Source organism: Mustela erminea, chromosome 12 (assembly GCF_009829155.1).
Source record: "Mustela erminea isolate mMusErm1 chromosome 12, mMusErm1.Pri, whole genome shotgun sequence".
Taxonomy (NCBI): domain Eukaryota; kingdom Metazoa; phylum Chordata; class Mammalia; order Carnivora; family Mustelidae; genus Mustela; species Mustela erminea.
Window position 1 is genome coordinate 32212763 of NC_045625.1, and position 20834 is coordinate 32233596.

At 48.4% G+C, this 20834-nt stretch overlaps 1 protein-coding gene across 1 annotated transcript in view; it reads left to right on the top strand.

The window, feature by feature from the left end:
* The window catches only part of GABBR2 (gamma-aminobutyric acid type B receptor subunit 2), a 340230-nt gene that overhangs the window by 126542 nt on the left and 192854 nt on the right, over window positions 1–20834 (top strand). The window contains exon 3 of the mRNA XM_032308333.1: window positions 9905–10075. Coding sequence (XP_032164224.1) covers window positions 9905–10075 — 171 coding nt within the window. The remainder of the gene's footprint in view (window positions 1–9904; window positions 10076–20834) is intronic.

The following is a 20834-nucleotide window of genomic DNA, read 5'->3' on the forward strand; positions in this document are numbered from 1 at the left end:
TTTAAAGATTTTATTTATTTATTTGACAGAGAGAAATCACAAGTAGATGGAGAGGCAGGCAGAGAGAGAGAGAGAGGGAAGCAGGTTCCCTGCCGAGCAGAGAGCCCGATGCGGGACCCGATCCCAGGATCCTGAGATCATGACCTGAGCTGAAGGCAGCGGCTTAAACCACTGAGCCACCCAGGCGCCCCAGAGTTTCAGTTTTCTTATTTGGAGAATGAGAGTCATGAAGTCTACTCTACCAACATGGTGGGTTTTGGTGAAGAGTTAGACTAAAGAAGTAAACTTGTTTTAGACATTGTTCATTACAGTTGAAAAATGTAGCAGTCTGCAGAATGAGCAAAGGCTCATGGAGTCTCCCTGCTCTGCCTATTGCTGGCTGTGTGACCAAGGACAATTGACTTAACCTCTCTGAGCCTCAGTCTCCTCATCTGAAAAGTGCAGATTAGAGAAGTGATTACCTCGTAGGGTCGTAGGGTCGTAGGGTCGTTTTACCCATTAAATGAGAACGTGAATGCTGAGCCCTTCATGCTGTGTTTGGCCCATGGCAGGTGCTCATCACACAATAACTTAAAGGAGCCAGACTACCGGAGCTCAAATCCCAGCTTCACCCCTTACCAGCCTCAGGGTCTCAGGCAGGTCACCACACCTCCCAATGCCTCAGTTACTCCATGAGGAACAAAGACAATGATGCTTCCTCTACCTCCCTCACAGACTGTTTCGAGCTCCCCAGAAGAACACGGCATCAAGGTGGGTAGTGAAAGCCGGGCTGCTCTGCCCCTCTGAGTGATTCCAGATGGAAGCTCATCAACAGGAAGGAGAAATGATGGTTCTCCAAGTGGCTCCAGCCGGGGCTCTCGGACTGAAAAGCCTTCCAACCTTAGAGCAAGTCTCTGCATGACGCCCCAGCGGGCCTTTTGTGGGAATAAGCCTTCAAAAACACCCCAAGGCCAGGCATTCCTTTCCCCTCGTTAACTCGGGAAATGCTTTGCGGCAGCCCCACAGTGCATTACTCTCGCGGGCCTCTGTGGAGAGGCACTCTGTGTCCAAACAGTTTCTCGCCAGGGCTCGGGTGCAGCAGCGACCTGGCGAGGACCTGAAGCGGGCCCGAGTTCCCAATGCCCCCAGCCCAGCGCCTTTGTATACGTCCTGGCACTGGCCACAAACAGGGTTTTGTCAGAAGCTTCCTGAGAAAGTTGCATTCCATTCATCTCGGCTGAAAGGGACCCGAGATGACAAATACTTCCCTCATTTAATTACAGAAACAGTCAGCAAACCCATGGAAAAAGATTAAAGGGAGCAGAGAAAAGAGCAAGACTCCATCATATTCCCCCCCCCCGCCCCCCCGACTGGCCTTGCTTCTGGCCTGAGTCTCTCACCTAGGATTTAGCAATGAGAGCCGCTCTCAGTCCTACTTCCCACCTGAAAATTGCCATCACTCCCCAGGAAAGTTAAACTCAGAGGCTCCAAATCAGGGAAAGAATGAATTGCATTTAGGCAAGAATTCATCAGTGGCTTGGAATTTAATAAAGATCCCGAAGTTGGGAGGTGTGTTTACATTTTTCATCTGGGCTTACATCTGCAAAGAGAAATGAGACACAAAGGCAATTATCTGAATAAATCAGAGCCAACGAAACACATACCCACACAAAACTAACAGACTTCTTCATCATTTTCCTCAACTGTTGGAGAGAAGAGCCGAATTGTGTGGTTGCGAGGAACCTTCAATATCCTTCGTCCATCATCGTATTCAGAGGTGAGGAAGACAGACACCTAGAAGAAATGATGTCCTTGTTCTCACAGTCATAGAGACAGGCTTAATGAAGCCCATTTTCCCCTGCTCCCTAAAGTGGCCTCATAGTGGCCTCAGCTTAATGTTAAAGTGATTTGCATTTCCATAAGCAGACCCTAAACCTTACAAAATATTTCATGCCAGGCTGAAAACCCCCTCCCAGAGAGAGATGCTGACAACTCTCTCCCCACTTCAATCTGCTGGTTAAGGTGAGTCACCCAGAATCCCCCAGGACTAGCCATGCCCACCATGGAAATGTGCTATGTGCGAGAGATTCTGGAAGCCTTGGAATCAGCTGCCTCATGGCTGTGCTACAGGGTCTCAGAAGAAGGAACAAGTCCCCAGATCGTTCCCCCATCTCAGCTGGGACTGGCTCTTCAAAGCTGAATGAAGAAAGAGAACAGGATAGGGAAGTTAAAAGGCCAGTTTTGTCACTCCTGTACTGACCTTGCACAACTACATTGCCTTTCTTTTCCATGGTTTCTTCAGCTGTAAAATAGAGAGTGATTCTTACCTCAAAGAACCGAGGGGCTCTATGACCAACTCACATTCTAGATGTTTGGCAACTTCAGTGATTTCAAATAGATGGAGCTAGATTGATAAAATCCTACAAAACTTTGCCTCCTGGCACTCTGAACACTGCCTACTAATAAGACAGTAATCATTGTGAAAAATAATAGACTTCTCCCTCTCTCTCCCACAACCTGAGTTAGGGACCCAGGGCTTTACCAATCAGAACATTGGATAGCTACACCTCTACTCACAGTTGCTGACCTTTGAAGCAGCTAAGATGCTTTCTTCTCTTCATTTTCATCTCTCTTTGCAAATTCAAAGAGACCTATACATTCCTAGGTAAAGCTGAATAGGAAGAAGACAAGAGGACACTAGGAGTGCATTACATCCTGGGAGGCAGAAACCTCACAAGTAAAGTTTCATGGGCAAGAAAGAAAAACCCTGGCAGGAATGTATGATGGAAATGTAATGTACTGTGTTGATTCAGAGCATCAGAAAATTAGGCACTGAGGACAAAGATGTCACTCATTAGCATAGAACAATAAAAAGTGAGAGCCTTCTGGACACTAAAGACTGTGCTCAAATATTTTTCTGGGAAAAATATTCAATTATAATGTAAAAAGACAGAAAATGGGTCACAGGCAATCCATGCATTGTGTTATTTGATAAGCCAACTCTGAAAAGACCTGCCTTGCTTTTGACAATGAGTACACTGGAAACAGCTGACATTCAGCCTTTGAAAAAGTATTGCAAAAATAATCAAAGGTGCATCATACCTACAAGAAGCAGAGGAAGAGTCCACCTCTGAAAATGATCTATTGCAGAACAAAGAAGAAAACTTCAGAAAATCATTTAGCATCCTCAGTCATGCAGAAAAAAACAGGGTCTCCCTGGACTCGTCTGAGATAAGACAACAGGGTAAGAAAGGAGTGTGATCCTAAACAACTTTTAGGAAATGGAAAATCTTAATAACATCATAAAATTATGTTAGGGAGAGTAAAACTTAAAAGTGAGGCTGTTGAAAAGCAGATCAACAAACTCATAGATCAAAGAACCTCAAAGGCTAAGGGCTGCACAGTCAAATAACAATGAAGTGCCACCATGTCCCAGAAAGATCGGCAAAAAGTAGGAAAGGAGATAATACCAATTATTGGCCAGGATATGAGGAAGAAAGAACTTGTGCCCTGCTGTTGGGACCATGAGTAACCCAGCCGCTTTACCAGAAATGAGCGAAACTAAATATGCACACATCCCATAATAAAAGATATGGAATAGAATGAGATGCTCTTATGAGCTGTAGAGGACAAGGAACCAGAGATGAAATCATGGAAAGAAATATGATCAATACGGAATTGAAGAATGAGAAGACGGGGTGCCTGGGTGGCTCAGAGGGGTTAAAGCCTCTGTCTTCAGCTCAGGTCATGATCCCAGGGTCCTGGGATCGAGTCCCACATCAGGCTGTCTGCTCAGCCGGAAGCCTGCTTCCTCCTCTCTCTCTCTCTCTTCCTGCCTCTCTGCCTACTTGTGATCTCTGTCTGCCAAATAAATAAGTAAAATCTTTAAAAATAAAAAAGAAAAGAATGAAAGACAGCATCTAAATAATGAGGCTCTCTGGAGCAAAGACAAGAATATATATGAAGATAATAAAATCAATATGGTATTACATATAATACTACACTTGTATATGCATAGAAATTTTTTTCTGAGTTGAAAAGCTTGAAGGTATAGATTAAAGGATTCCCAGTGTCTCAGATAAAATCAAGAGTGTCATACCAAGATCTAGCTTGGGAAATGTTTTGAAATCTAAGAATAAAGAAAAAACCTTCTTTGGGGATCCAGGCAGAGGACATCAGATACCTACAAAGGAATAAGTGTCAAACTGGCCCCAGAGTTCTCCTCTGCATCCCTTTGTAGTTTCAAAGGGGGGAAAAGCAGCCCAAGAATTTTATACCCAGCTAAATTCTAACCATGTGTCAAGGCAACAGAAGGTCATCCTCAGCAAGATTTCAACCACTTGCCCTTCTTCAGAATATTAAAAGAAAACCCAGCAGTTTGAAATAAGAAGCAAGGTTAATATACCCAGAATAGAGAGGAGTAGACATATAGTGTGAGTATAAAAAGAACAAGAGGAAACAAACAGGAAGCATACAAAGAGAGCAAGACTACCAGAGCGCCTGGATGGATCAGTGGGTTAAGCCTCTGACTCTTGATTTCTACTCAGGTGAGGATCTCAGGATTGTGTGAGAGAGAGCCCCAAGTCGAGCTCCATGCTGGGCCTAGAGCCTGCTTAAGATTCTCTCTCTCCTTCTCCCTCTGCCCCTCCCCACTGCCTCCCCTCTCTCCCTCTCAAAAAAAAAAAAAAAAAAAAAAAAGATTGCCAACAAGGTAAGTGCAAGATCAAGAAGTACTTACTACAGCAATAAGCTTACATGCTTTAAAATCCGTGTGCTCTTTTCAAGAAATATACTTTAAAACAATCTTAATAGAATGCAAATAAAAGGAGGATCAGCTCTATGACAGGCAAATACAAGTAGAAAGAAAGTAAAGGTTTCAATATTAATATCAAGCATGTTATAATAGAAACCAAAAAGTAATAAATTGACCAAAAAAGTAATAAAATGACAGGGTGTGTTTTTTTTTACTTTGATAAATATTTTAATTCTCAGTTCATGGAATGATTATTAAGTGCCTGCTCTTGGGACCAGGCAAGGGTATACGTTGCTAAGAAATAAAGATGTAATTGTAATGAACATTTATGCTCAAAGTAACATAAAATCAAAGCAGATAAAATAAAAACTGTAGAAATAGATGGAGAAATTGTCAGAGACGGTAGAGAAAAATTGAACAAGTCTTCCAGTCTTTGACAGATCAACTAAACAGAAAAATGGAACATGTGATACTCAGTGACTTTAAAAAAAAAAAAAAAACATTTTATTTATTTCTTTGACACAAAGAGATCACAAGCAGGCGGAGAGACACAGAGAGGGGGAAGCAGGCTCCCCGCTGAGCAGAGAGCCCCATGCGGGGCTCAATCCCAGGACCCTGAGACCATGACCTGAGCCGAAGACAGAGGCTATAACCCACTGAGCCACCCAGGCACCCCCTCAGTCATTTTGGTTGATTATACCTGTTATACATAAGAAACCTGATGCAGACTTTCATAGCTTACAACTTGAGACTGCATTCTCTTTTCCGGCCACCATGGAACTTTCACAAAAATTGATTGTAGAATAGGCCACAAAGAAAATCTCGATAAATTCCAAAAGCAGACACCCTCCATGCCAAATTCTCAAAACAGGGCAATAAAACCAGAAATGGTAACAAACTCTAAAATTTTAAAAGTACTCTCTGAAATAAATCCTTGGTTAGGGATTAACTCTGAGCCTCAATAACTCAGAGCCTCAATCAGAGCGTGTTTGGAAATGAACTTGGTTGTGTGAAAGAAGGAAGGAGAGCCCAGAAAGCTTGGGCATCGCGGTTCTGGCCGTGAAGCAGACGGCCTGGTGTTTCCGGATGCTGAAGGACTGGGCGGGGAGGGAAGGCTAGCCAGCACATAGGAAGCAGGTGGGCAGCCTTCAAGGGGAGAAAGAACACAGGAGTTGGAGTCCTGTAGACCCACCTTTGGAGTCCCGCTTCTACCTCTTACTGGCTATGGCAAATATCTCGATGTCTCCCATTTCTAGGTTTTAGCCTGCTTATTTGGAACTAGGGATGTTGAGCTGTATTTGCGGTTCTCAGCCCTCCCTGTGTATCGTCATCACCTGCCAATTTTTTTTAATAATCCTGAAGCCTGACTTCCAGACTCAGAGATTACGATTCGGTTGGTTTGGTGTGGGACCAAGGCATTGTATTTTTTTTTTTTTTTTAATCTCTCCAAGTGATTCTGCCGTGCAGCCAGGAGAGACAAGCCCAAAGCTAGATGACTTTTCAGGTTCCTCCAGTTCGGAAAGTCAGCAGTGCTCCTAGGCCACTGCAGCCTTTGCCCACAGAAGAAAGTTTGAGGAGGCTAAAGCCAGAGGCAAGGTAACACCAAGCCATCTAATCAAAATGAGCATTATCTCAAATGGGGCAGAAAATACTGGTGCCAGTTAATATTTTGCACCCAACATGATTTAGACCGGGGGCATGGATTGTACTCCAAGCCCATTGTAAACACAATGGGCCATTTATTCACTGAACAGTAACCACTGTAATTACCTACAGGGCAAACATATGAGGTTTTTCAAGCAACAACTAATTGTGGACCTGGAACTGATAGGACAATAGCGATCAAGTTGTAACCAGAGTGTGATTCATAAATCACATCAGAAAACCCATATTTCCCAAATTGTGTCAGAGAAGCATCTTGGGGGACGGGATGGCACATATACCATCCCAGGTCCTGGAAGACTTACTCCCTGATTTTTCGAACAGCTCCCTCTTTCTCTTCTCCTGTCCATAGGAGGCTTGACATGTTGCTTTAATTTTGAGAGACGAGTCACAGACACTATGTCCAAGGGGACTGTAGAGAGCATCTACTTCTTGTCCTCATTCTGGGACCTCAGTATCACCTGTAGGCAGGGGTGCTGACCTTGTTTGGGTCACAGGACCCTCCTGATGAAGCTGATGGAAACTGTGGATCCTCTTTTCAAAAAAATGGGTACACCTATAGGCACATACCTGCCCACACGACTTTTTCATATAATTTTTGAGGAGCTCACAGATACATTAGAGCTCCTCTATATTCTCACTAGGTTGTAGTCCAGCCTCCTTTTGCATACCTCCAGATGCAGGGATCTCACTACTGGCATTGCTGGACAACTCTGAATGTAAGAATTCCTTGGTGTGTCCAGCCAAGAGTTTCCTCTCTGTGTGTTCTTTTTCCCATTGCTCCTTCTGCTCAGAATTTTTCTAAACAGTCATTCTACCCTTGGCCTTTAGCAGTCTTGGGATGATGTCCCTCTTTCTATGAGGATCTTGGGAACTGGTTCCTACAGGTACTCTTTAGTTCCAAGTGACAGCTGGTGGGATATTTTGTGTTCCTCTCAACAGATGGGATGTGGTGAGGTTGCTGGTTGTACCCAAGAGATGCGGGGATTCTAGGTCTTGGTTGTCTACCCTCTGAGCCAGGCCAGGAAGAGGGACAGGGTCCCTTCTGCCTGACTCTGTGAAAGTGTTAGGGAGGAGAAGGAGCACTTCCTTGGGTGACAGGAAAGGCAGTAAAAAATATCTTCACTGGGGCTGGAGGACACCCGTATATTATTTCCCTGGATGCTGGAATTGGACTCTGGGATGTATTGGGTCTAGAGCTGCTGCTGAGACAGCAAGGGCTCAGGGAGAAAGCCTGTGAAGGCAGAGTGAGCTTGCTTCAGCTCTCTCTGGGTCAAGGGTTTACATGAAATAAAAGAAGGAAGGAGGGGTGCCTGGGTGGCTCAGTGGGTTGCGCCTCTGCCTTTGGCTCGGGTCATGATCTCGGGGTCCTGGGCTCGAGCCTCACATCGGGCCCTCTGTTCGGCGGGGAGCCTGCTTCCCCCTCGCTCTCTGCCTGCCTTTCTGCCTACTTGTGATCTCTCTCTCTCTCTCTGTCAAATAAATAAATAAAATAATATAAACTTTAAAGAAACCTACAAAACTTAAAAAAAAAAGAAAGGGAAAAAGAAGGAGGAGAAGGAGGGTGGCAGGTTGGGAGGAAGAAAAAGGAACAGGGGTGCCTGGGTGGCTCAGAGGGTTAAGCCTCTACCTTCAGCCCAGGTCATGATCCCGGGGTCCTGGGATCGAGCCCCACATCGGGCTCTCTGCTCAGCGGGGATCCTGCTTCCTCCTCTCTCTCTGCCTGCCTCTCTGCCTACTTGTGATCTCTGTCTGTCAAATAAATAAATAAATCTTTAAAAAAAAAAAAAAGAGGAACAGAGGGAAGGAAGGTGGGGGGTGACTGAATGAAAGAAACTGTGGAGGAATTATTTAATAGTCTCAATGAGGGAAAAGCCTTTCTAAATATGACACAAAACCCGAGGACATAAAAGGGAAAAAAATTGATAAATTCAACCGCATAAAATCTCTATGGCAGAAGACATTATAAGAAACACAAAAAGAAAAAAAATGCAGACTCGGGGGGGACATTAGCAACTTGTATTGCAAAGGGCTAGTTTCGTTCATATAAAAGATCACTTCTACCAACTGATAAGAAAAAGACTGAGAGTCAAATTGGAAATCAGGGGAAGGATGTGCACGGTTTCCAGAACAAACTGCAAATTGCTCTTGAGCTTAAGAAGAGGCATTCCCTGCTTATAATGTAAATGCAAATTAGAAGAGCAATAAGATACCATGTTTCTGCCGGCACACGGCAAAGATCAAAAAGGGTGATAAGCACCTTCGGTGGGTGAGGCCGGGGGACCGGGAGAGCAGAGATCAGAGGAAATGCTACAGAGAAGGTGACATTTCAGCTGGGCCTTGGAAGACAGATAATTAAAATCCGATTTAGCAACTTACTGGCACTTGAAAGAAAGAGAAAGAATAATGAAGGGGAAGATAGACAGATTTGACTGCTGAGTGTCAATTAAAACACACACACACACACACACACACACACACACAGTAAAAGCAAACAAACTGGGATATTTGCGGTAACTCCAATAGTCTGAGTTTGGATGCTGTACTTAAAAAAAAAAAGTCTCCATTAGACTTCGTCAGAAAAGCGTTAGAATACCACTCAAAAAACAAACAAAGGATATGAAAAAACAGCTCCTAAAATAGAACATACTACTAGTTAACGATCCCATGGAAGTAAGCTCAACATTATGCATAACCCATGAATGCAATATGACTCATTTTTTTTTAGTGGTAAACCATTATAAAATTATAGAGAGACATGTTTTATTTCTCTCTGTTGGTAAGACTGTGGTGACATTGGCCCTCTAATTATACCTGGCTAGTGGGTGTGTAAATTGACATAATTTAGGGAGGGGGGATAAATATTAAGTCTTCAAAACCTCATCCCCTTTATGTGGGAGATTTTATATCACGGACTCTAACCTACAGAAATAGCCTAAAATGTAGAAAAAAGATGGTTGGCACAAAGACGCTTTTAGAATAACATGACAATAATGACAAATTGCAAACAGTCTAAATGCCCCCAAATTAGAGATGATTCAGTAAATTATGGTACGTTCCTATGCTGGAGTATTACACAGCTATTAAAATGTTTGCACGGAGTTTCTTTTTAACAAGATGGTTTCAAGGCTTGTGGGATAGTATTAAGGAAGGGGTTCAATTGTGTACGTAGAATGATTTTGAAAATCTCCTTCTTAAAAAAAATCACTGTGCATGGAAAAAGGACCAGAAGGGAATAAACTGCATCAATGGTGGTTCATTGGTGAGGAGTAAATTATTGGTCCACATTTTTCCTTCTTTCTCCTTATTTGGCATTTTTGAAAACCTTCTCTTCAATTATAATGTATCGCTTTCCCAACAAAAAGGCTTTAACAAAATGCCTTGCCCCATGCGTCCATGCGTTTGCTCCCCCCCCAATCTGGCTCAGGGTCTATGTTCTGTTGGGGGAGGTCCTGGGCGCACAGCCAAGAAATACACCAGTAAAGGTGATGTCTCTTTTGTGTTTTCCAGCTTTCCTTTGCCGCAACCACTCCTGTCCTAGCTGATAAGAAAAAGTACCCATACTTCTTTCGGACTGTCCCATCGGATAACGCGGTGAACCCAGCCATCCTGAAGTTGCTCAAGCATTACCAGTGGAAGCGAGTGGGCACGCTGACCCAAGACGTGCAGAGATTCTCTGAGGTATGTGTGCAGAGAGGATGTGCCCACACCGGCCTGGCAGCTGCGGTCTCCTTCCAGGGGGCAGTGTGGCTTCAGCGGGGACGGGTAACATCATAGGACCCTTAAGCCTGCTTTTAGGAGCAGGCTCAGAGCTGACACGCCAGGGCCAAGAGAGAGCTAGTGGCAGAGGACTCTGGACACGGGGCAGGTGAACCTGTCCAACCCACGTAGCTCAGGAGTGAAACCTTCCCTTTTGTCATGCCTCCCGGCTAAATCCTGCGGCTCATTCCCTGACTGCACCTGTAGGTTTGCTGCCCTTGTTACTGACGCCCAGTGACACACACCCACCCCCCACCCCCCCCCCCCCACCAAAATCATGATGAGCCACCAGGAACGTCTCTGCTGTGAGGGGAGTTTGGGGAGGGGCTGGCTTAGAATGAAGGCTCTGGTGTCACCGTGGATTGGGTGGGTTTGTTGGGGGTTTTCTTTGGCGGTTCATTTTAATGGTTTACTCACATACATCATACACGGTGTTTCAGGGTTTATTTTGTTTTTGCCAAGAAAGAAAAAAAGTTGGCTATGGAAAAAAATAATTACGTTGCTTTGCTCGATCCCTCTAAATCCCGCTTTCTCTCCCAAGCGAACCCTTGATTTCCATTTACTGTTCATCTGCCCAGAACTTTCTCCGTATATTTAAGCCCAATGACTTCATACTATATGTGTTGTTTTTCTCACTTCACTACAGATCATAGAGATCTTGATAGACCACATTCCTATTAATGGGTCATGGTGTTCTGTCAGACAGATAAGTGGTAATTTATTGGATGTGTCCAGCTTTTTGATAATCACAGCCAGTGGCTTCCTGTCTCGATGTGCGTCTTCTCAGTAGATTTCTAGAGGCAGAATTATTGCGGTCCTTTAAAATATTGCAACAAACTGACCTCCAGGAAGGCTGTTCTGAGTCCTCGTCCCGCCAACAGTGTTTGAAAATCCCCATTTCCACACTTCTTTTCTAACTGTGATATTAGCAATGTTTAAAAAGTTTTCCCTAGTTGGATGAGTGCAAAATGATCTCTTGCCTTCTATCCCGTCCTTCCTGGAGCTCCTGCTTTCCTTTTTTTCCCCATGTGTGCTCTGGCTTTTCAGAGCATTCCAGCAAGGCAAGCCATTCCCCATGTGTTCAGCAGCCCGAGGAAACACTGGGAGCTGTGTGGGGAGAATGTGGGAGTTGGGTGTTCAGGCGGACCTCGGTGGGAGGAGTCTTGGAAAACTCCGCCCCTTGTGGCAGTGGGAGGGGTGGGGGGTGGGGCAGGGACGTGGAGGGGGAGATTTGTGTGTGCAGGAGGGTGGGTGCACAGCCGGGCTGGGAGTCACCACACCTCTCCCCACTTCAGCTCCACACTTACTCTATGAGGCTCTGCCTCACCAGTCTCACGGGAAGCAGAGCCCACTCCATGCATTGGCTGTGTGACCTTGGAGAAGTCACCTCACTTCTCTGAACTGTGTTTTCCTGCCCTATAAAATGGGGACAGTAGCCCTTCCCTTGCCTTCCCTGCAATTCTTGCCAAAATCAGTCCTGGATTTGAAAGAGCTGTGTAAGCCGGAAGGTTCATGCACAGCGAGGGATGTTTTGGAGGCACTTGAAAAGCAGGAGTGTTTGGCCCCGCGGTCTGTGCTCATACAAACAAGGCAGGCTTTTCCCAGGCAAGGCTGGTCCTCATCTTCCCACCTCTCTGTTTCTCAGTCCCCAGGGACAGGCATAAGGGAAACGGGACCTGCAGTGGCAGGGACTCCTTGCCAAACACTGCAGAAGGCTAGAAGGCTGCCTTCTTTACAGCGGTGACCAGTGCTCGAAAATGAGTGTCAAGCAGGTTGATGGTGAGGGTGGGGACGCCCAGTCCTGGGGCCCCATATTGACAGTGGACCCGGCAGCGATGGGGAGAGATCTTCTTATTTCCAACAGTCTTTGGCTGTCAGCGGGAGGGACCATTAGGGACGCCTCCTCCAACCTTTTCATTGTATAGAAGTGAAACACCGAGGTCCAGAGAGGGGAAGGGACAAAGGTCTGGATTTCAAAGCCCTCTGAAGTCATGAAAGGTTATTCACAGAAAAGTCCAGACTGAATCCCGGGATCCCGACTCCCACTTCAGGGAAACCTGTCCATTTATAACTTTCTTTTGTCACATGGGAACTGCTTGTAACCATGGAGATTCGAAAGACACCAAAGAAGTTAAATTGTTCGTCCCAACATTGTTGATGTTTTATACATTCCCAAACGTGCTCACAGCCAGCAGCCCGGTAGGGAGGGTTTATGCTCCCATTTTACAGATAAGGAAACTGAAGTCCGCAGAGGGTGGTAGGTCTTTTCCTCCAGGACATATGCTGATAAAGGGTCAGCTGCCTGCCCGACTCCCCCACTGCCACCTCCATGATGCTGTCCTCGCTGGGGTCGAGTGGCAACAGTCTGGGAGCACATCTCCATCCCTGCATGGCTGTGTTAGGGCCCTCCACTGCGGTTTCAGGGCATCTCAGTGGGAAACCTCTTCTCTGAGGACAGGATGTTGCTTGGTGGTGTTGCTGGCAAGGACCCCTCTCGATTTAAATCTCTCAGCCCAGCTGACTCCTCTGTGTGCCCAAGGGCTTTGGCACCCCTCTCCCGATGTCTGGGCTGCATCGCTGGCGGGCAGGCTCTGGACACTCTCCAGGGGCTAACAGCTTTTCATGAGTGCGAGGGAAACTGCATTCCTTTTATGAAATTGGCCGATCAGCAGCATCAAGCTCTTCTGTTCTGAACTGGTGCACTGGAAAGATGATCAAATGAAGGCAGTCCTGAGGTTGGAGAGGGCTGGGGTGGGGGAGAAGCTTAATCCCAGAGGCTTATTACACTGGGACTGGAAGGGGTACAGGGCTAAGAGTCATCCCACCTCGGGGCTGGCCGCTCCTGTGTCTGGAGAGGCATCCTACCTAGTGTATGGTACCCAGAGGCTGCCTGGGACTTGGATGGATCGGAAGGGGCCGTCTCCAGATCTCACTTTGCCAAGCAAGGGCTGTGTGGGCCCAGTTTCCTTCACCTTGTTGACTTGGGTATATGGGATCTAAGGCTGCTGCTGAGACAGACAAGGCTCCATAGTGAACACCGGTGGCTGAAAAGATAGAGTTGCATCGGCCCTGCCCTCTCTGCAGCCAAGACATAAATACATTGAGAAAGAGGGAAGAATTTTGTATCAGGCAGGCTAATCTCTAGGCCCAGCTCTCCCAGGTGAGGGCTGCGTGACCACGAGCAGTACACTTCATCTCAGTGAGATCTTTGTGTAAACAGGGGTATTTATCCCGACCTCACAGGGACTCGGCGATGAGAGAGTTAGAACGAGGGAATGAAAGACCTCTGCAGAGTAAGTGCTCATTCAGTGGACAGCCTGTCCTCCACTGATTCCTGCAACAAACTCTAGGAATGCGTATCCCTTCACTCAAAGGATAATAATGTGGCCTGCGCTGTGCCAGGGTGTGTGATGGGCATGGGCCCTGGGCTGTGGAGGGCCAGGGAGAAGTGGACGTCGTGGCCTTGGGGTCGGTGGTGTTAGGACTCCTTTGCTGGGTTCTGGCTGCTCATTGGGATCACCGGGAATTTTTTTTTTTTTTTAAATACGTCGGGTTCCCCCTCTGCCCCCACTTTGAACAGCTTTCCTGGGATATAATTTGTACACCATACAGTTCATCCATTGTTAGTCCACAGTTCAGTTATTCTCAGTAAACTTCATATTTTCAGATACAGTCCCGCGGCCGTCGCTGCAACCCAGTGTTCAAACCCGCCCATCCCTCCACAAATTCCCTTGTGCACGTCTCTAGTTAGACCCACCCCCGGCCCCGGGTTCGTTTGCTTGCTCCCTCCTTTTGCCCGTTTTGGAAATTCCATATAAATAGAATTATATAAGATGGACTTTTCTGTGTCTCGCTTCTTTTATTTCCCATAATGTTTTTGACGTTAACCTGTCTCAGTAGTTTGTTTCTTCATTCAGCGGGGTAGTGTTGCCCGGTGGGGACAGGGCACATTTAAAATCACCAGGGAGCTCTTTAAAAGCCGGATCCTCAGAGTCAGCCCCCAGAACAATCTCGTTATGTCGGATGACCTCGGGCATTAGACCCTGTGCGAGCTCCCCAGGTGGTTTCAATGAGCCCTCAATGTCAATGTAGTTCTCAGTCGGCCCGGTCAGGAGTTCAGGGTGGGAAATGGCGCCCTCTCGTGGCGGGGGCCAGGGCTGTCAGAGTAGCCCGGGTCTACAGGCCACGTGACCGCCCTTGCTGGGTGCTGTGACCAGGACACTGGTGCGGCAGGGTGGAGAAGGTGGAGAGTGGCCTGGGCCCGGCGCCGGGGCTCTGCCAGGTGGAAGACAGTGGTGGGGGCGGGTGATGAAGATGGAGGGTGCTGCTGAGTGGGTGCTCCACAGGGCCCCGGATGGAGAGGGATGAGCAGACAGATGGCCCGTGGGCTTGGAGGAAGTGGAGCTCTGGAAGTCTCTGGGGAAGCTTGAGGGAGCTGGAAGGGTGGGAGGCGTGGTCAGAACTGGAGGAAGGACATCGAGATTGAGGGGCCGGGCCCTGGGTCTGGGGGGACGGCTGAAGTGGAGGGGAGGTAGAGGTCACTGGAACTGGGGACGAGGAGGTGAGAGACCAGAGGGTTGCGGGACATCCCCGTGGGCATGGCAGGCACAGGATGGAGGCAGGGCTTGCGGTGGAGATGAAGGCAGTGAGCATGGCTGCCCGGGCAACCAGCAGACAGCAGCCCGGAGGCGGGGGGGTGGTGATCGGGCCTCTCCCCGCCAAGTTCTTGCTCCTATGGTCTACAAAACCGTCTTCACCAAGTTATTCTTTAGTTTCCCAGTTCCATGACACGGCCAGCCAGCTAAGCACCGTGGACGAATTAGTCTCTCCAGACTTCCGTTTCCCCTTCTATGAGATAAGGGAGCAGGTCCAGGCGACTTCAATGATCTCTCTGAGCTCAAAGAATTTTTGAGGAGGTCAGGTCTTTGATCCCATTCCTGCCACTCCCAGGGGTGCGCACATGAGAATGACTTCACCTCTTTGTGCCTCAATTTCTTCATCTTGAAAATGGGGCTAATAACCGCACCTAACTCTTCGGGTGGTGGTGAGGATGAACCGTGTCTAGAAACTTCAGAGTGCTGAGGGACGTGCCTGGCTCGTAAGCAGCACCAAGCAAAGGTGGCTGTTATTTTTCTGATCATCTCGAATCTGGTTCTGTAGGCTGCGGCTTCCCTCCGCCCCCCTCAGGAGCCCAGCTGTGTGGCTGCGAGGCTCCCATCCTGAACGCCCTCCAGGCAGGCTCTGAGACTCCCTGCCCCGCTGCTGGTCCTCAGTGATCTCAGCGCTTCCGGGGCTGACCTTTCCATACCAGAGACCTCCTCCGAGGGTTGGGATCCTCTGAGGCCCTTGATCTGCCCAGCCCCGAAAGGGCACCATCTGCAGAGCTCCTCCTGCTGAAAGCACCAGCCCTTTCAGCCCTCCACAGCCCCTCGGGGCCCTTGGAAGCCTTCTGGGCTTGCCAAATCCCTGGCTGCCCCACCCAAGGGGTCTCTCTGGACACCTCCTCTAAAGGTGGTTTTTCTTACGGAGCAGTCACCGGCAGGGGGGACACTCCTGCAGCGAAAGACAGGAACCTCGTGCTTGCATCTAATTCAGGAACCAGGCTTAATAGGCATCTGCTGCCCTTAGCGGGAATGAACTCCTTGGCCTGGCTGCAGAGCCCCTCCATGGTCCCCCCCCCCCCCCCCCCCGCCTCCTTCTCTGTCACCTTAAGTCCCTTCCCCCTCTTTGGCAAGCCACACCTCCATACTGGCTTCTCTCTGCAGGAACATCCTCCCCCACACCTGTCCAGCCTTCCTCCCCAGGCGGGATGCTCCCTACACCTCCCTCCGCTGCAGGCTGCCCTCTGTTCCTTGCTCAGGGCGGCTCAATCACCATTTCTTCTCCGCCCAGCTCCCAGCACTACTGGCCCCAGAGCCCTTGCGGATGAGGGCCAGGCCGAGCTCTCTCCCCTCACCCGGCACGCTGCCTGACACGAGGCCAAACGCTCAGCAGGGATTTCAGTCCTTGACTCTATAATCCAGGGGCCAGCTTCTTGGGGGCAAATGAAGTGATTTTCTTTCCTGTGGCCCTCAGTCTGCCTGCACCACGATGGTGAGATGGAATGGAAGCGATGCAGGAAGACCCCTGCCCCTAGCTTGTCACAGGGGCGGTCGGGAAGGGAGGAGCTGGCATAGTCAGCAAGTCCCACGCCCACAGAACGCAGCCAAGCCATTTCTGTCGTTTCTCAGCTGGGTCCTTTTTTGGATGTGGCATTGTTCCGTGGTGGAGATTTCTCCCAGAGATCTCACTGGAACGTTAGGGGCCAGCCCCTGGAACCAGCACTGGCCAGGGATCCGCCTCGTGGTCACTTTTGGGGGGCATCGATGCGGGGCATTGGAATGCACGCCTTGTAGTTTGAGTCATTTTTCTTGGCTGTGTCATCCTGCGATGTTCATTCTGAGTGCTCGGCACTTCGGAGTGCTGTCTCACCAGGGTCGGGTAATCGCATCCTCTAAGGTACTGTCCTGGACCAGCAAGCATCATGTCACTGTTGCTCTCACCTAGAAAAGCAGATTGGAGCGCTCCCCCACCCCCCACCCCAGCCACCCTGAATCAGACCCTCTGGGGTGGGGGCCCAGGCTGCTGGAGTTTTCGAACCCCTGTCCTGGAGGAAGGGCCGCCTGCCACTGAGGCCACTGTGCTCCTAGGCCTGCGTTGTCTGAGAAACGGGCCAGGCATGCTGGAAGGCCTGCAACACCTCTGCTCTCTGTCCTTGGCCTCCCTCCAGGCTGCAGGGTCACCTGGGCCGCCCACGCAGCTGCAGATCTTCCATCATTAGGAGGCAGGAGGGGACTCCTGACAGACCAGACTCTGATCCTGATGGTCCTAGGGCCCCATCCTGTGCCCCCACTTTTATCTGAAAACTTGCTGATGCTTTTAGATGATCGGCTGTCCGCCCCTAGGCAAGAGACAACCTCTCCTTCTCGGGGCCCTTACCTCCAGCTCCGGGAGGGCGCTGGCCTGTGGGTCAGCCAGCAGGGACGGCTCCAAATCCTCCTTCCCACACCGACACAGCTGTTGGTGGCAGCCTCTTCGGCATCTGGGGGTGGGGGTGTCCATTATTTCCCAGGGTGTGTGTATATAATAGGATTTTTGTACAATTTTAGTAGCTGCCTATTTATGTTATTATCTACTTGGGGCGGGGGAATGACGACCTCATCAAAACCGCCCTTCATTGACGTTATTGTTGAGAATGGAAACCTCATTTAAAAAGTAAGACTCTTTAGGGGGCCTGGGTGGCTCAGTCGTTAAGCGTCTGCCTTCTGCTCAGGTCATGATCTCAGGGCCCAGGGATCAAGCCCTGCATTGGGCTCTTCGCTCGGTGGGGAGCCTGCTTCTCCCTCTGCCACTCTGCCAGCTTGTGTTCCCTCTCTCCCTGTGTCTCTCTCTGTCAAATAAATAAAAATTTTAAAAAATCTTAAAAAAAAAAAAAAGAGGCTGTTCAAAGGAAAATAACTAATCTCACAAGCCTGGGTGGTGAAATTACCTCTAAGCGGGGACAGGAGGAACTGAAACATGGGGACCACCGGGGTGGGTGAAACGCGTCCAGCTGCTTGTTCATTTAACAGGCAGCAGGGGGTGAGGGGTGGAGGGTAGGACTGGCTTTGCTGGTAATCACAGGCTTTTCCTCGGGGCCAGTCCAGGGCAGATATTTAATGGGAGAAGTTCAAGGTCAAGGACTGAACTTGAAGATCTTCAACTTTCTGTGGCTGAAGCTCCATGGGACAGACTCTAGGGTTCAAGGGACACTTGTTTCTTCCTGCGAGTGTCCTCAGGGACAGTGCAGCCTGCCAGTGGGTGTTCTGCCCTGCCCATCCCTGCAGAGCAGGGAGACCCCGTGCGCATGAGAACAATCCCCAGTCAGGGCCTGTGGTTTTGTAGGGCTCCTGCCATCCCGGTGGCGGTGGTCTATCCCGGCTAGGAAGGATGCTTCCTCCCTAACACTCCATACCAGGTTCCCAGAACTGAGCACCCTTCTACCACACTGACCTCGACACTTACAAGAAAGGAGTTGCCTGGATCCTGCCTTGAGAGGACAGGAGGCTTGGCTGTGGGAACAGGGTTCATCCTGGGCTGGGGAGAAGGCCAGTCTTTCAGCTCACCTGGGCTCTGAGAGCAGATAAACACACCCCCTCTCCTGGCCACGGGGATCCTTGGAGCACAGGGGTGAGTGAGGGCCCAGAAGGAGATCCTAGAGGTGTCGGGGTGGGGGGTCCAGCAATCCACAGTGACCTCAGAGCGCTCACCGGGGACACTCCCTAGAGCCGCCTACATAGCCCCTGGGCTTGGTTCCCAAAACATGACTCTAGCCCCGTGAAGCAGAACCTTTGGGGTGGGAAAATGGAATTATAACATCATCTCTGCCATTTATGGGGTTGCGGGGGGTCTGCATGCAGGTGATGACTTCCAGTTACCCTGCACATGGCGAGTGCTGTTTTATAGATTCGCAGGATGAAGTCACTTTGCCAAGGGCTTACAGCCACGAGGTGGTGGGCAGAGGTGTAAACCCAGGTGGGCTCGCCCTTGTGAAGAGGAGGCCACCAGCCAGGGCCAGAATCCCCACCCCATCCCGCACCCCAGAAGCAAGGAGGTGGATATGTAGACCAAACCAACTCATGTCTCAAGGAGAGCTCTTTGTGGTTCCCTGCAATTTTTGCCATGGGATTCCGCATTAAATTTTTATTATTTTCTCAGATTCTGAACTGTCCTTCCATACCTGCTCTGGCTGAAGTATCCCAGGATGCTTTGTTTCAGCTGGGCCTCTTGGCTGACAGGGCCTCTTGGAGTGTGCAAGTCCACAGAGCTATTCTGGTACCTTCTGGCTATAGCCCCCCCCCCCCGCCCCCGCCCAAGGCCTACCTGCCAGGGTTGGATAGTGCCAGGGCAACAGGGGCCAAGGACTAGAGAAGGAAGATGTGTGGAACCTTCAGGAAATAGCAAGTAGCCAGTGGGTCGTGGGAGAAGTGAAGAATGGTGAAGGCCCCACATGCCTCTAGGTCTGGACTTGAACATCAGCAGTAGGGAGCCATGGAAGGCTTTTAAGCAGGGAGTAAGAGATGGTAACAATCTTCAGCTGACCAGAGTCTGGGAAACCAGCCAGGACGTTACTGTAGTAACTCAAAAGAAAACTAATAAGATTGTAGTTATGTTCTTACAGAAAAATGTCAAGTTCTCATTGTTTTCATTTTTTTGCTTCTTTATTTAAAAATACTCATCTATTGTTTTCTAACTGTGATATTGATATGTACTCAGCACAGAAAACTTGGAAAACCCAGAAGAGCAAAAAAGGAAGGCTAACAATCGGCTGTAACCTAGCCCTGGAAAGCCTATGTCTGTACAGTTTTCTCATTGCATATGAGTGAATACGTATCAACAAATATATGTTCTTCCTATTAGGATAGCTTCTTTACTTTAGCGGTCCAGTGGCAATGTTTTTCTGGTCCAGCAGGAATTCTCCATCACTGTGACTCACAACAGCCTGTCCCCTGTGTCTGGTGACCCCACGAGCTACCCCGCCTTTGCCACAGTCTTGTGTGTTTGGAACGACTTCCCCCCAGTCCTTTTCATCCTGTGTTCTGTTCCCTTCCTTCCTATTTTCCCAGAGTTCTGCAAATATTCTACCCACTGACAGTCTTCTTTGTTGCTTTCCAGAGCATTTTCAGATATTTTTCTTAAGAAATCTTTGCCATGGGGCCCCTGGGTGGCTTAGTCATTAGGCGTCTGCCTTTAGCTCAGGTCCTGGTCTTAGGGTCCTGGGATCGAGCCCCACATCGGGCTCCCTGCTCAGCGGGGAGCCTGCTTCCTCCTCTCCCACTCCCCCAGCCTGTGTTCCCTCTCACCCTGTGTCTCTCTTGGTCAAATAAATAAATAAATCTTAAAAAAAAAAAAAAAAAGGAATCTTTGCCATTTTGAGGAATTTGGGACAGGACAGGAGGTAGAGGTATATTCTCTGTCAAAGTTTCTTCCAATAGCTGTTGAAAAAATCCTACCCTATGGCCAGTGCTGGACGTTCTCAAGGAGGCTTTCGCTATGGAGTGTGCAGATGGTTGCCAGTCTCTCCTGATTGCAAACAACAATGCAGGAAACTCATACTTGTATTTTTGTGTGAACATCTCCGATTAGTTTCTGACGATCAGTTCCTAGAAATAGCGTGAGCGCATTTTGGAACCTTTTGTACACATTGCCAACTTGGCCTCCAGAAAGATCATACCAATTTGGAGTTGCATAGGGATATGACAGCACTCATTGCCAACATTATATATTATGCTTTTTTGATCCTCAGCAATCGCTATTTTAATTTGCATTTCTTTGATTACTACTAAGATGGAATTTCTTTTTTTTTACGAGGAATCTTTCTCATTTCTGTTTCTCCTTTTGTAAATTGGCTGTTCGTGTAATTGGCACATGTTCTTATTGGAGTGTTCTTTTTCTTACTGATTTATAAGAGCTCTTTATAAGGTAAGGATTTGTCGCATTGGTTTCAGATATCTTCTCGTGTTTTGTGTGACATTCAATTGTGTTTTTTATGTTACTTGACAATATTGAAAACTTTCGTATTTTATATAGGCAAATTCATCAAGACTTTTCTTTTTTTTTTTTTTTTCCATTTTTCATTTTGGGCTTGGCATGCTCTTCTCAT